Source organism: Cololabis saira, chromosome 6, assembly GCF_033807715.1.
Source record: "Cololabis saira isolate AMF1-May2022 chromosome 6, fColSai1.1, whole genome shotgun sequence".
Lineage (NCBI taxonomy): Eukaryota > Metazoa > Chordata > Actinopteri > Beloniformes > Belonidae > Cololabis > Cololabis saira.
Window position 1 is genome coordinate 33,141 of NC_084592.1, and position 16,002 is coordinate 49,142.

At 43.3% G+C, this 16,002-nt stretch overlaps 1 protein-coding gene across 2 annotated transcripts in view; it reads right to left on the reverse strand.

Annotated features, from left to right (window-relative positions):
- The window catches only part of slc37a1 (solute carrier family 37 member 1), a 120,303-nt gene that overhangs the window by 3,879 nt on the left and 100,422 nt on the right, over nucleotides 1–16,002 (reverse strand). For both annotated transcript variants that reach the window (XM_061722987.1, XM_061722986.1), the window contains exons 18-19: nucleotides 14,161–14,258; nucleotides 4,848–4,912 (exon numbers count right to left, since the gene is read on the reverse strand). In XM_061722987.1, coding sequence (XP_061578971.1) covers nucleotides 4,848–4,912; nucleotides 14,161–14,258 — 163 coding nt within the window. The remainder of the gene's footprint in view (nucleotides 1–4,847; nucleotides 4,913–14,160; nucleotides 14,259–16,002) is intronic.

Below are 16,002 nucleotides of genomic sequence, written 5' to 3' on the forward strand. Positions count from 1 at the left end.
ATTCCAATAAACAAATCTCAAAAACAAGTTTAAATAGACAAGTTTTAAGAAACCAGTTCTAGGAAATATCTTCCCAGAAAAGGCTGTTAGAAGACTTGAACATTGTATTGGGTTTAAAGGAACTGCATTACACTGGTTTAAGTCATAGTTATCTGATCGTCCTCCATGGCCTCACCAAACTCCTCCCAGACCCGAGTTTTTGCCTCAAGGACTGCCTGAGCTGCAGCTTGCTTGGCCTGCCGGTCCGTATCAACTCCATCAAGAGTCTCACAGGCCAACATTCAGTCTTCAGTCTGACAGCATCCTACTTCCGGTGTCCATTACCGGGTTCGGGGGTTGCCGCCATGACAGGCACCAAAGACCTTGCGTCCACAGCTTCGAGCCGCCGCGTCGACAATAAAGGCAGAGAACATTGTCCACTCGGAGTCAATGTCTCCAACCTCCCTCGGAAGCTGTGAGAAGTTCTCTCTAGAATGGGTTGAAGATTTCCCTGACAGAGGGCTCGGCCAGATGTTCCCAACAGACCCTCACAATACGTTTAGGTCTACTCGGTCCGTCCAACTTCCTCTTCCACCAGCGTATCCAACTCACCACCATGTAATGATCAGTGGACCCTTCTCTTTACCCTACTGTCTAAGATATACAGCCGAAGATAAGAGGAAACAACAACAAAGTCAAACATTGACCTACGGCCTCCGGTGTCCTGGTACCACGTGCACTGACCCTTATACATGAACATCGTGTTCACTATGGACAAACTGTGACAGTTTCAGATCGGGAAAGCCGTTCTTCCAAGTCACACCCCTCCAGGTCATTGCTAACATGAGCGTTGAAGTCCCCAGTTGGATCACTATAAAGTACCCCTCCCAGGGATTCCAAGAAGGCTGGGTGATCTGTACTGCTCTTTGGCCCATAGGCACTTTCACAACAGTTTCTTTTCTTCTTTTGAACTGCTCTTAGTCTGGTCCGTCAACTGGGACCTACTTGCCATGGAAGACCTTACCAGGGGTGTAATGCCACCAACAACATAGCTCCTCGGATCATTCAGACAACACAAACCCCTCTATGACAATAAAGTGGTGGTTCAAGGATGATGAATTCATCCATCCATCCATCCATCCATCCATCCATCCATCCATCCATCCATCCATCCATCCATCCATCCATCCATTTTCCACCGCTTCTCCGGAACCGGGTCGCGGGGGCAGCAGCCTCAACAGAGATGCCCAGACTTCCCTCAGCCTAGACACTTCTTCCAGCTCTTGATGACTTCAATTCAATTCCATTTTATTTATATAGCGTCTATTACAACACAAGTTGCCTCTCGGCAGCAGAGACCCAGAACATGAACCCCCGAGCAATTATTACATAAACAATGGCAGATAAAAACTCCCCTAGTGGGAGAAAAGCCTTAAGCCAAACAGTGGCAAGGAAAAACTCCCCTTTAGGAGGGAAGAAACCTTAAGCAGGACCTGGCTCATACGGGGGGACCCTCCTGCTGGGGGCCAGCTGGGCAGAGTTGGCCCCCTGGAAAAGGAGATCAGACAAGGAGAATTAAGAAATAGAGGCAGGAGAAACACAGACACAATGGTAAGTTGGTGTACTTTTATATTAAAAGATTTAGACAGCAGACACTGAGGTGGTCAGAGGGTGGGACTGCAGGTCAGGATGTCGGCAGATATCTAACAGACATATAGATATGTGGAAGCAAGCAGTGGCAGGTGGAAGCAGCAACAGGATGACCGGGGGGGAGGGGGGGGGTATCCCTATGTACGGGATACCTGAGAAAATCTATAGTGATAATGGAACTACTTTTGTGAAAGTAAAGTCCTTTACTAGAAAATTTCAGGAAATTTTGATATGAGCATGCCCTACTGCCCATTCTTCCCCTCTTGCTGCTTTGGTTTGGGGCTGTAGTGGTTGTGTTCAAGGTGGTTCTATGTCAGTTTGAGGTGTTTATGGTTGTATTGCATTCATTCCTGTGCTCCCCGCAGGGGATGTGGTTTAGGGTTGTTAATAAACCACACCCCCTGCTTTGGGGTTGCGTGGTTTAGTGTGATTAATAATGGCCAAGAAGTAGTTTAGGGTTGTTAATAAACCTTTGGGGATAGGGCCATTTGGCAGGCATTTTGACTTCAAATTTATGTAAATCACAGCATCATGAAATTTGAATGTGTTGTAGTCCACAGCGAGGTGAGTTTTGAAACATTTGAATCATGTCCCTATGATAGCCTGTTGCCTAGCAACAAGCGTCCAAAGTCAAATGGACGTTTTTTTTTATTGAAAGTTTAATATCTCAAAAATTGTAATAATTGGCATAATGAAGTTGAAAGATATTTTGGTCCGAAGTGAACCGAGTCTGGGAACATTTGAATGATGTCTCTATGATAAAGTTCGGCCGACCATTAAGCGTCCGAATTTTCACCTTTTTTCCGCTTCTTGGCATCTAGCGTTGCCACGGTAACACTTTTTACTGAGAAAAGTATTGCTGTCAGGGCTTTGTCATTTCCCCCAGTTTTGAGTTTTCAGTTCTGCCCCTCCTGTTTCCCATCTGCCCTGATTGTCCGCACCTGTGTCTCGTTATCCCCTGTGTATATCTAGTCCTGTCTTTCCCCTGCTCCCTGTTGGTCCGTACTGTTTGCTTCCTCCATGTCTCCTCCCCTAGTTTTTGGATTCCTGTTTTTTGTTCTGCTTTTGATCCGGCTCTGCAGCGTTTTTGGTTTGGTTTTGCTTAAAAAACCCAGCTTTTGGAACTCCTGCCTCCCGCTCTCCTGCTTTTGGGTCCTCGACTAATCCACACCTTGACGGTTTGTCACGTAAGGTTTGAGGGTTTTCCTGATGTTGTAAACATCAAACCGGCAAGACCGGGAAACTGGGACAACATGGTCCTTAAAAGTCAGCTGGCTGTCTAACATGACACCAAGATTCTTAGCAGATGAAGTGGGCACAAGTGTGGTGGAATCCAACTGTACGCTTCTGATCAGGTAAGGAATAACTGGCTGGGCAGAAGTTAAGCTCCGTATTGGACAGATTTCAGTGAAGGTGGCGGTCCTTCATCCATGCAGAGATCTCAGAAAGACAGGCTGATATTTGCATTGAGTGTCGCCAGGTGGGAAGGAAAGGAAGAGCTGGGTGTCATCGGCATCGCAGTGGTAGGAGAAGCCATAAGAGGATTTCACCTAGGGAGATGGTGTATAGTAAAAAAAAGAAGAGAGCCAAGTACTGAACCCTGTGGCACCCCTGTTGCAAACTCATGTGATCTGGACACTAGTCCTTACCATGATACTCTGAAGGATCTTCCTGCGAGCTAAGACATGAACCATAGAGGACAGATCTTGAAATGCCAAGCTTTGAGAGTGTGGAGAGGATATTGTGGTGGTTGACCATGTCAAAGGCAGCAGACAGGTCAAGCAGTATGAGGACTGACGATAGACCAGCGGATCTGACAGCCCTCTGTGACTCAGTAACCTGACAGAAGAGCAGTTTCAGTTGAGTGGCCCTGCCTAAAGCCAGACTGATGTGGATCAAACAGACAGTTGTCGTGAAGGACCTTTGTGATCTGACTGAATTTTTTAACCTAGGCAGGGGTGAGTGTGGGTTTTTTCAGCAGTGGGATGACCCGAGCTTGCGACAGAGGGAAAGATACCAGATTTAAGAAAGGAGTTAATAATGTAGGTTATTGCAGGTTTGTTGGTAGGTAAAATGCTCTGGAGGATGTCAGTTCCTCATTTAGAGACACCAGTAGCAGGTTGGAGAGGGCTGAGATAGTCAGGCTCTGAGAATTGATTACTGATAGTAGCAACCCTTTCAGTAAAGTAGAAAAAAAACTTTTTTGCAGACCAGCCAGTGGGTGGTTGAGCAGGTGGTGGAGAGAGAAGAGAGATAAACGCCATGAACAGTTGTCAGGTGTTGGGAGCATTTTGAATTTTGTTCTCGTAAAAGGCTATCTTGGCAGCCTTTAAGGTGGATGTGAAAAATGTAAGTTTTTGTCAGATTTGTGCCACTTCTTTCTGCTGATAAGCTGATCTGCTCCAGTATTGTTGTACCAATAAGAGAGAAAGTAGTGGAGTCAGGATGGGGTCTAACAGACACATGGATGATTTCACTCTATTGACGACTGAGGTCAGCTCAGGGAGATCTACAGGATTGAAACAGTTGAGGGTCAAGTGGGAGCCTAAGGAGGTTGCTAAAGCTGAAGAAATGCCCACAACCGCTGCCAGGTGGGCCTAGTTGATTTATTCTCTAATTCTGATGACTTTACTGCAAAAGAAGCTCATAAAATCTTCACTACCCAGAGCTGCAGGAATGCAGGTTCAACTGTGAGTTATGACTCTTACAAGTACCTTGGTGTTCACCTGAACAAAAAATTGGACTGGACCATAAATACTCAGGGACTTTATAAGAAAGGCCAAAGCTGCACAGAATGAGGTCCTTTGGAGTGAGGGACGGCCTCCTGAGGACCTTCTATGACTCTGTGGTGGCGTTGGCCATCTTCTATGGTGTGGTCTGCTGGGTAGCAGCATCACAAAAGCGGAGAGGAAGATACTGGACAAAGTGTCCTGTGTCCTGTCCTGGACTGCAGTTTCGATCCTGTGGAGGTGGTAGGGGACAGGAGGATGGTGGCTAAGCTGTCATCCATCATGGACATTGTCACCCACCCCCCTCATGAGACTGTCAGAACCCCGGAGAGCTCCATCAGCGACTGGCTTCGTGACCCGCGATGCGTCACTGAGAAGCATCGCAGGTCCAACCCAACAACTGTAGATGGGCTCTGACGATGAGTAGAGTAGGTCAGGTAGCATACAGGCAACTCTTGGTTGTCAAAATGAAGCTCAAAGAAGACTTACTGGATGGTGGAGATTGGATGGGTTTTAGACGACGTCGTCTCCTTCATCACAAGTCGTGACAGAAGCTGTACACACAGAGATAAAATATAAACAAACAAATTTAAACAAAGTTTAAATTTCTTTGTTAAAAAAGTTAATTCCTGCATGTATAGCCCACTTATCAGTCACCACTGCTGGGAATACCAGGGGAACCTACAAACATGTCATGTGACCTGTTATTAATTAAGTTAATAACATGTGTGTGATGGGAGTCACGTGAGGCGATCAGCTAGTATGGCAGCCTGAAAGAGAGCTCAGGCGGTGGAAGCAGTATACTACGCGAATGAGTGAGATATGGGAACTTATTGACTTCTCTGTAATTGTAACATCGACAAGTAATCCAACAAGATGCCTAAAGAAACAAAGTTTACTTGCGTTTCTACAAGAAACAGCTGAAACGCAGCATCCAGATCCGGACTAGCTCACAGTGCCTACAGAGCCCAGTGAGCCCGACATTGGCAATGCATCGCTATCTGCAGATATTGCTAAAATATATGCGCTACTCAAAGAAACATCAGGGAAACAAGAGGAAAAGCTATGCATCATAGAGCGAACAACCACAGCCGTTGAAAGCAAGACAGCAAAGTCTGCCCTCCACATAAGTGATGTGGAGGGCAGACTGGACTTTCTGGAGGATGCTAATAAAGTGTTGGTAAACAACCCCCCAGGCACCAAGACCGAAGTTGAACAACTCCGCCGCAAAATTGACGACCTAGAAAACAGGAGCAGGCGTAACAACCTACGGTTTGTCGGTTTCCCTGAGGAAAGTGAAGGTCGTGACATTGTGCATTTTTTGCGCCAAACCATCGCACAACTCCTGCATTTGGACTTTCCTGGAGGAGTCGAGATCGACAGGGCTCAGAGGACCGCCACCAGACGCCGACCAGACGCCGACCAGACGGTGGACTCCTACCGCGGCCCATCATCGCCAGGTTTCTCCGGTTCCAGGACAGAGAGAGGATTGCTACAGCAGCGCGTAAGGCAGGGAGAGTGATATGGAACAGTCACCACATCATGGTCTACCCGGATTATTCCAGATTGGTGGTGGAGATGCGCTCCAAGTTTAATCAATGCAAGCAGCTTCTGCACGACTGAGGCGTCAAATTCTCACTCATGTATCCCGCCGGGCTGGTAATAAAAACAACTGATGCCCGACGCGAGTTTGACGACCCGAAGAAAGCTGCCAACTTCATCTACTCTCTCCCAACAACCGCCGGTTCTCCATAGAAGATCTAACCAGCGGTGGTGAGGTCTCACTCTGATGTACTTTAACCGTTCTGTTTGGCTGAACTCTTACTGCACCTTACTGAGCAAGATCGTTCAGAGATGGCTGCATGTTATTCTATCAGAAATGTTTCCTTTGATAATATTTTTAGGTTATCCCAGTCTCACTCAAACATTGTAATGAGATTTACTGCTACACGGCCGTCTTTCTGGAATGCTGTGGCTGTCAGTGTTCATGGACTTAAGTGGTTTTTTTTTTTCTTGTTGTGGTCACGCAGTTTAAGCGCTCCTGGGTGAAGTTTTGTTTTGATCACCCGAATTTTGCTTATGTTTTTTTGAGCACCCCCTGCTGGACACTTTAAGTTATATTTCTTCTTTTTTATTTGTTTCTAATCATATGAAGGTACACATGCTACTCACTCGGCTCATATTTGGATGGTTCTATTATTTAAAGATTATCTTCAATATATCTTAAAATGGCAGGAGACAATAAACATGGGTTGAATTTTATGACATGGAATATAAGGGGAATACACCATCAAGAAAAAGAAAATTATGACATTCATTAAGTCCCAGGAATGTGATGTGGTGCTCTTACAGAAGACTCACCTGTGCTGGGGCTGGGTGGGTCAAGGTTTTGTTTCGTGCGGGAGCAACAGAAGTAGGGGAGTCATGACCTTACCCAACAAACGATTATAATTTAAGTGTCTTAAAGAACTAAGAGATGAAGCTGGTCGTTATTAACTGTTACTATCTGTGGTTCAAGGTCAAACAATAATCATAGCGAATGTGTACGCTCCAAATATATATGACCCTGCTTTCTTCGGAAAACTTGAATTTGATCTAAATAGTCTTGGGAATTATCCAATTATCATGGGGGGAGATTTTAACCTAGTATTAGATCATGTGTTATACCGGAGCCCTCCTGCCTCTCAGGCAGATAGGGCTGCTCGGGTGCTATGGGATATGTGCAGAGACTGTGGGTTTGTAGATGTTTGGCGGTTACTACATCCTTCCGAAAAAGATTATACCTTTTACTCATCCCCCATGGTACTCTATAAAGAATAGACTTCTTTATTATTTCCAATTCTATCACTTCCTCTATAGTCTCCACTATTGGTAACATACTCCTCTCGGATCACGCTCCTGTATTTTTCCGCTTGCTTCCCGTTAAAAAAACTCCACTTGCCTCCAGATGGCGAATTAACTCTAGCCTTCTATTGGATTTGGATTTTGAAGAATATTTAACATCTCAAATTATCTTTTACAAGGAGACTAACTTGCCCTCTGCGCCCTCTACTGGCATAATATGGGCCCTTAAGGCTTTCATCAGGGGCTGCATCATACAGCATGCTTCCTTTAAAAAAAAAGACAAGCATTATCAAGCAGAGGGAGCTGGAAAAGAAACGTAACATAGCAGAGAGGGTGTTTAAACAAAACACATCCTCTGCCCATCTAACTACCCTTACCAGGCTCAAATATGAATTGAACACCATTCTAACACGCAAAGCCGAATTTGCATTGTTCAGAGCTCGACAAATATGTTTTGAGGAGGGGGACAAAGCGGGTCATTTACTGGCTAGATACATTAAGCAGAAAGAGGCACTAAGCTCCATTTCAGCTTTAAGAGTTCAAGGTGATTTGCTGATAACAGACCCAGATGAGATAAATAAAGCGTTTAGGGATTTCTATGTCAAACTCTACTCTTCTGAAACCCAAGCAGCTGCGCAGGAAATAGGCACTTTTCTCACTCCTCTTGGCCTTCCCACACTGTCAAAGGACCAGGTGGCTTTGCTGGATCAGCCTATTACATTGGAGGAAATAGCGGCTGCGATTCAAAACCTCCCTTCCGGCTACACAGCCGAGTTTTATAAAGTCTATGTAGAGGAACTTTCCCCACTGCTACTAGATACAGTATGTGTAACGAGACTAAAGACAGGGGCAGCCTACCGCCCACTCTATCTGTCGCTGTCATATCCCTAATACTTAAAAAGGATAAGGACCCTCTTGACTGTAAAAGCTACAGACCAATTAGTCTGATTGGGTGCGATAGTAAAATTTTAGCTAAAATCTCTCTCGTCTCACCAAAGTGATCACCACATTGGTACACCCAGATCAAGTGGGCTTTATACGCTCCCAGAGCTCAGCTGACAACTTCAGACGTTTAATTAATATACTGTAATGTGGTCCTCAGGTGGCGAACTCCCCCCTGCAGCTGCTCTTTCCATTGATGCAGAGAAAGCCTTCGACAGGGTGAAGTGGCAGTTTCTGTTCTGCACCCTAGAATCCTTTGGTTTCGGTACTGAATTATTGGGATGGATTAAGCTTTTGTACACTCAACCCAGAGCATCAGTTCTGACTAACAGCACTCTCTCTCAACCATTTGAACTCGGCAGGGGGACAAGACAAGGCTGAGAGGGTGCTCAGCCATCTTACCTTCGCATTAACACTTGAGCCCCTCGCTGCAGCTTTACGCAAAGACCCTAACTTCCCTGGCATTCAGATAGGTGATTCCTCACACAAATTAATGATGTATGCAGATGAAAAATTAGTCTTTATAACTGAACCTGAGCGGTCTCTTCCGTGTCTACTTTCTACTATTGACCGTTTCTCTAAATTGTCAGGATACAAGGTGAATTGGGAGCAATCTGAAGCACTCCCTCTTTCAGATTACTGCCCCAAGAATCTGTTCATACCTGGAAATTTTATATGGCCCACTGAAGGCATTAAATATCTGGGTCTTATCTTCCCTCCACAGCTATCTGATCTGCTACGTGTCAACATCGAACCTCTACTAGAAAAATTAAAAATCAAAATAGAGCGGTGGAGCCCTTTCCATATCTCCTTATGGGGTAAAGCTAACGTCATCAAAATGAACTGTGTAACAAAATTTAATTATTTATTGCTATCACTTCCAATGCACATTCCCCTCAAGTATTTTAAACAATTTGATAGATTATGTAATGTCTTTCTCTGGAGTGGCAAACGCCCCAGGTTGAACTTGAAAAAGCTACAGAGACCCGTGGATCAGGGGGGTCTGGGTATTCTGAACCTTTTCCTATACCACCTGGCCTTTGGCCTACAACACTTGCTTCACTGGTCGTTACCACCAGAGCGTGCCCCTCCCTGGTACACCATAGAGAGTTCCCTGTTGTAATCCACTTCAACCTATTCACTCGGTTACAACTAAATTGCCAGTTAAAGAGCAGACTCACCCAATTTTGTCTCATATGCAATGGCTATGGAGGAGGGTTGCAGGTATATGTAATTTTGACCCACACCGTCGGCCGCATCCATATGGCTAAACCCCAAGCTGTGTATTGGGAACTCACCTGTGTTTTGGAAACTATGGCATGACAGAGGAATTAAGGTGCTGGGTGACTTGTACCAGGGTGGCACTTTTGTGTCTTTTAAAAATTTGAAAAAGTCTTTTGCATTACCTCAGCATCAGTTTTGGCGTTATCTACAAATTAGACATCTCCTTGTCCAAACATTTAGTTCCCCCTCTACACCACCCGTCACTGCAGATGCCCTCTCTGACATGATTAAGCTGTTTGGATTGGGGCATGAGGCATCACGTTTCTACTCAATGCTCTTACACCGCTTAAATAATTCAATCACTGCTCTCAAAACAGTGTGGGAAAATGATCTGACCATAAAATTTACAGAGGAGGCATGGAATTGGCTGTTAAGAAATGTCAAAAAGATGTCCAGAGATCTTAAAACCAGGCTTATCCAATTCAAAATTCTGAATAGGGTCTACTGGACACCGTCTAAATTACATAGGGTTAAGCTGAGTGACAGCCCTCTTTGTTGGAGATGCCGGGGGACAGAGGGCACTCTGCTGCACATGCTATGGGACTGCCCTAAAATTCCGAAATTTTTGATAGAAATTAGCACTCGAATTGAACATATTGTAAACTACAAAATCCCCTTCACCCCAAATCTAATTATCTTGGGTGACCCTTCTTCTCTCCAAGGCATCTGCCCTCCAGATGCTGAGTGGATCCAGACAGTCCTTATGCTGGGGCGCAAACTAATCATATGTTAATGGAAGGCCTCGGAAGCTCCCTCTGGCAGTCTCTGGTCCAGCCAGATCGGTCACTTGGCAGCTTTGGAAAAGCTGACGTTCAGACTTATGAACAATGTAGACATGTCAAATGGAATTAAAGCTGCAAGCAGCGATGAACGGGCCCTCGCACTCACGGCCACCGCCCCCATAAGCATATCAGAAATAACACCACCCACGACTTCCTATGTCAAACCATTCAAAAGATATAGCAGAAAAAAGGGACAACCAATCAGAAGAAGGGGCGGGGCTAATTCAGGCCAATGAAGGTCAAGGACTCCATACAGAATCTGATGACACCACCCACGACTCTCTATGTCAAACCATTCCAAAGTTATAGCAGAAAATCGGGACAACCAATCAGAAGAAGGGGCGGGGCTAATTAAGGCCAACGAAGCTTAAGGACTCATTACAGATTCCCATGACACCACCCACGACTTCCTATGTCAAACCATTCAAAAGTTATAGCAGAAAAAAGGGACAACCAATCAGAAGAAAGGGCGGGGCTAATTCAGGCCAATGAAGGTCAAGGACTCCATAAAGAATCTGATGACCCCACCCACGACTCCCTATGTCAAACCATTCCAAAGTTATAGCAGGAAATCGGGACAACCAATCAGAAGAAGGGGCGGGGCTAATTAAAGCCAACTAAGCTTAAGGACTCATTACAGAGTCCCATGACACCACCCACGACTTTCTATGTTAAACCATTCCAAAGTTATAGCAGAAAATCAGGACAACCAATCAGAAGAAGGGGCGGGGCTAATTAAGGCCAACGAAGCTTAAGAACTCAGTACAAAGTCCCACGACACCACCCACGACTTCCTACGTCAAACCATTAAAAGATTATAGCAGAAAAAAGGGACAACCAATCAGAAGAAGAGGCGGGGCTAATTCTGGCCAATGAAGGTCAAGGACTCCATAAAGAATCTGATGACACCACCTACGACTCTCTATGTCAAACCATTCCAATGTTATAGCAGGAAATCGGGACAACCAATCAGAAGAAGGGGCGGGGCTAATTAAGGCCAACGAAGCTTAAGGACTCATTACAGAGTCCCATGACACCACCCACGACTTCCTATGTCAAACCATTCAAAAGTTATGGCAGATAAAAGTATTCTAGGGGGCGCTGTTGAGCCGTTAGGCCACGCCCATTAATGCAAACCATGAAATATCAAATTTATCGCCAAGTCTGGCTTGCATGCAAAATTTGGTGACTTTTGGAGAACTATCAAATATGGACCAATCACATGAAGGGGGGGCGCGCCTTTTGGCGTCTAGCGTCGCCACGGTAATACTTTTGAAAGAGAAAAGTAATGCGTGGTGTCGCAGGATGTAGACGCACATTTTGATGTATAACACACCTGGGTGCACGTTACGGTTCGGGCTGAATTAACTGCCGAAGGAATGGCATAAATTTCGCCAAAATGACACAATTTATTCAAAATGGCCGACTTCCTGTTCGGTTTCGGCCATGGCGCCAAGAGACTTTTCTTTTAGTTGTGACATGATACAGGTGTGTAGCGATTTTCGTGCATGTACGTCAAACCGTATTGTGGGGCTTGAGGCACAAAGTTTTCCGGGGGGCGCTGTTGAGCCATTTTGCCACGCCCATTAATGCAAACCATGAAAGATCAAATTTATCGCCAGGCCTGGCTTGCATGCCAAATTTGGTGCCTTTTGGGGAACTATCAAATATGGACCAATCAGATGAAGGGGGGGTCCGCTTGTTGGCATCTAGCGTCGCCACGGTAACACTTTTGAAAGAGAAAAGTAATGCGTGTAGTCGCAGGATGGAGACGCACATTTTGATGTATAACACATCTGGGTTCACGATACGGTTCGGGCTGAATTAACTCTCGAAGGAATGGCATATATTGCTCCAAAATTACGCAATTAATTCAGAATGTTCAAAATGGCCGACTTCCTGTTCGGTTTCGGCCATGGCGCCAAGAGACTTTTCTTTTAGTTGCGACATGATACAGGAGTGTACCAATTTTCGTTCATGTACGTCAAACCGTATTATGGGGCTTGAGGCGCAAAGTTTTTTCTGTCTGAACCAACCAGATGAAGGGTGGCCGCGCTTTTTGGCGTCTATCATCGCCACGGTAACGCTTTTGAAAGAGAAAAGTAATGCGTGTAGTCGCAGGATGGAGACGCACATTTTGATGTATAACACACTTGGGTGCACGTTACGGTTCGGGCTGAATTAACTTTCGAAGGAATGGCATAAATTTCGCCAAAATGACACAACTAATTCAAAATGGCCGACTTCCTGTTCGGTTTCGGGCATGACGCCAAGAGCCTTTTCTTTCAGGTGCGCCATGATACAGGTGTGTACCGATTTTCGTGCGTGTACGACATACCGCATTCTGGGGCTTGAGGCACAAAGTTTTCAAGGGGGCGCTGTTGAGCCATTTTGCCACGCCCATTAATGCAAACCATTAAATATCAAATTTTTCGCCAGGCCTGACTTGCATGCAAAATTTGGTGACTTTTTGGGCACGTTTAGGGGGGCAAAAAGGCCCTCCTTTCGTCAGAAGAAAAAGAAAGAAAAAATTCCTACAGATACAATAGGGCCTTCGCACTGAAGGTGCTCGGGCCCTAATAAGTGGATAACCTATATTGAGAGATTAGACAGAAGTCCAACTCATACATAACCCTTAAACCTATGGAGGATTTTTTGTGCCAAAATTAAATAAATAAATACATCATTAATTAATTAAAATGGGAATGAAATATATAATTAATTAATTAAATGTGTCATTAATTAATTACAATTAGAATTAAATATGTCATTAATTAATTAAAATACAATTCATTTTAAGTAAAAATGTATATTTATTATCTCAGCATTTAATTAATTAATGACACATTTAATTAATGATTTCGTGTTGCTGAATCATGAAATGTAAATGTAAAACTGTCAGTTTCACTCGTCAAACTCAGTGGGCGGGGCTAACGCGAATCCAGCAGAGGAAGCAGAGGAACTTCCTCTGCTTTACACGCTACATGCTCGGGGTCAGCAGGTCCTGCTTCCACATACTCTGCAAGGTCGAAGATATCGCTCACCAACTCTCTACAAGGTTCACGAAAATCCTCCGAACTCACAGCTGTCATGTTTAGAACGAACGGCTTCCTCTTCTACCTCCAGTTTCAGTCCAAAGCAGTGAATTCCATTAGATTTGCGTTAGCCCCGCCCACTGAGTTTGACGAGTGAAACTGACAGGTTTACATTTACATTTCATGATTCAGCAACACGAAATCATTAATTAAATGTGTCATTAATTAATTAAATGCAGTTTTACATTTCATGATTCACACGTAACACAAAATCATTAATTAAATGTGTCATTAATTAATTAAATGCTGAAATAATAAATATATATTTTTACTTAAAATGAATTGTATTTTAATTAATGACATATTTCATTCTAATTTTAATTAATTAATGACACATTTAATTAATTAATGATATATTTCATTCCCATTTTAATTAATTAATTATGTATTTATTTATTCAATTTTGGCACAAAAAATCCTCCATATAAACCTTGTGTACCATTGCCATAAATGTTAACCATCTCAATTGTATTTATTTATTTTTTTATTATTATTTCATTACTATTATTTTTTTTTAATCTGTTTTACTTTTATATTCTTCAAGTTTGTTTTCACATATTCCTAACTAAATTATAAACTTTTTTCATTCTATCTTTCATTGGATTTAGAATTGAGCTGATGTAATTTACTAAGGGGTTGCTCTTTCTGTTAGTGTGATGTCGATCCTTGCTGTTTGTCTTGATGAAAAATGATAGTAAAACTATGAATCTAAAAAAAAAATAAATAACATGTGTGTGACATTCAGGAAATAACATGACTCCTGCTATGTGTGTTTGAGTGGTGACGGAACCAGACCCTGACGTGTGGATAAACTGTTTTTTCTGCTGTTATCTTCTAGCTAAATTACGTACTCACCAGCAGAGCAAGGAAGTCGGCAGCCATCAGCATGTAAAAGACCTGATTCCAGCCACCTGCAGACAACAGACCGGCCAGCAGGGGGCCCAGTGCTGCGCCTACCAGCAGAAACACACGTAGCATTGAGAGGTTAGCATTTTCAGTCTCTATTTGCTTTTATTTTACATGTTGAAAGTGGGTAACTCAATCAGCCATTCATTGAATCAACTTGTCTGTTGATGATGTTTGACTGAGTATTGCACAACACACTTTAAAGAGAACACATCATGGAAAATCCCTTTTTCTACGTTTTTTTTTCCAACTTTGTTTATTAGGATTTCACAGGTGAGATGATACAATTTCTTTTTTTTTATAACTTTTTATTTTTTCCTTTTTCACAAATAACAGAACTTTCCCCCCTAAACAGACAATCAAAAAGTGCATATTAGGTCGACATTAATACAGACAGCAAGATTACTTATTAAGCGCCACCTATTTTAGGTTTTTCAACGAGCCCCACAATATGGTTTGACTTACAGCAATGACCTTTATGTGTCTATTATATCAGACAAAGCCCTACAAAAAAGTCTCTTGGACCCATGCTCTAAGTTACACAGGAAGTCCGGCATTTTGAACAGAAAATGTAATTTTTCATGAATTCTGGTCATTTCCAGGCCTCGTACTGTAACGAACTCATCCTAGAGATTTTATCGGATTGGCTCACAACTTGGTTTGTACAATCTAGACACATGGCCGACGCTAAATTGCGAAGCTTTTACCAGAGGGCTTGACCGTATTGATCCTGCGAAGTTTGAGGTCATTTTTAAGATTTGCCATCAAATATCAATTGGCTGTAATTCAGCAATATATTATTTGATGTGGTTGAAAACGTATGTGCATGATTATAGACTGAGCCTGAAGACACCTATGGTGGAATATTCAGGACCGGTTGTAGCGCCACCTGTTGGCACCAGGAATTGTCAGGTCTTCTAGTATGCATCTGTGCTCCAAGCGAGATCAGCGGATGTTAAATCAATAAATTTGATATTTCATGGTTTGCATTAATGGGCGTGGCAACATGGCTCAACAGCGCCCCCTAGAATACTTTTTTCTGCCATAACATTTGAAAGGTTTGACATAAAGACTCGTGGGTGGTGTCATCGGACTTGGTATTGAGTACTTGACCTCCATTGGCCTAAATTAGCCCTGCCCCTTCTTCTGATTGGTCCGTATTTCATGTTCCTATTTTCTGCCATAACTTTTGAATGGTTTGACATAGAAAGTCGTGGGTGGTGTCATTTCTGATATGCTTATAGGGGGCGGTGGCCATGAGTGCGAGGGCCCGTTCATCGCTGCTTGCAGCTTTAATTTTCGTTTCTGCTTTTTTACTTGAACACACTGGAATTATTGGACAATCCCAAAAGATATGTGCGTAATCCCCAATTCCTCCACAATTCCTCCAACACATTTCAATCAAAGGTGTCTTGACAAAAAAAGAAATGGGAGTGTTAAAATATCTCATTTTTAATTTTTCAATCAAACTCTTTCCATAATTGACTATTTAATCCCTTGTGACTGTCCATACATAATTCTTCCCATAGACTATCTTCGATTATAATATTTAGTTCCAATTTCCATTTTTCCTTAGTATTCAGTGTGTTTTGTGTATCAGCTGAGATTCTTTTATATATCTGAGATACATGCTTTTTATTTGGGATACCCTTCTCTATTATAGAAATAAAATATTGTTCAATTTTATTTGGACTTCTACTAACTGTCTCTCTCTCCCTGTGGCTTGTCAGATATTGGCCGGGTTTCACAGATCCAACCTCTCTTAAGGATTTAAGAGAGGTTCAAAGAAAT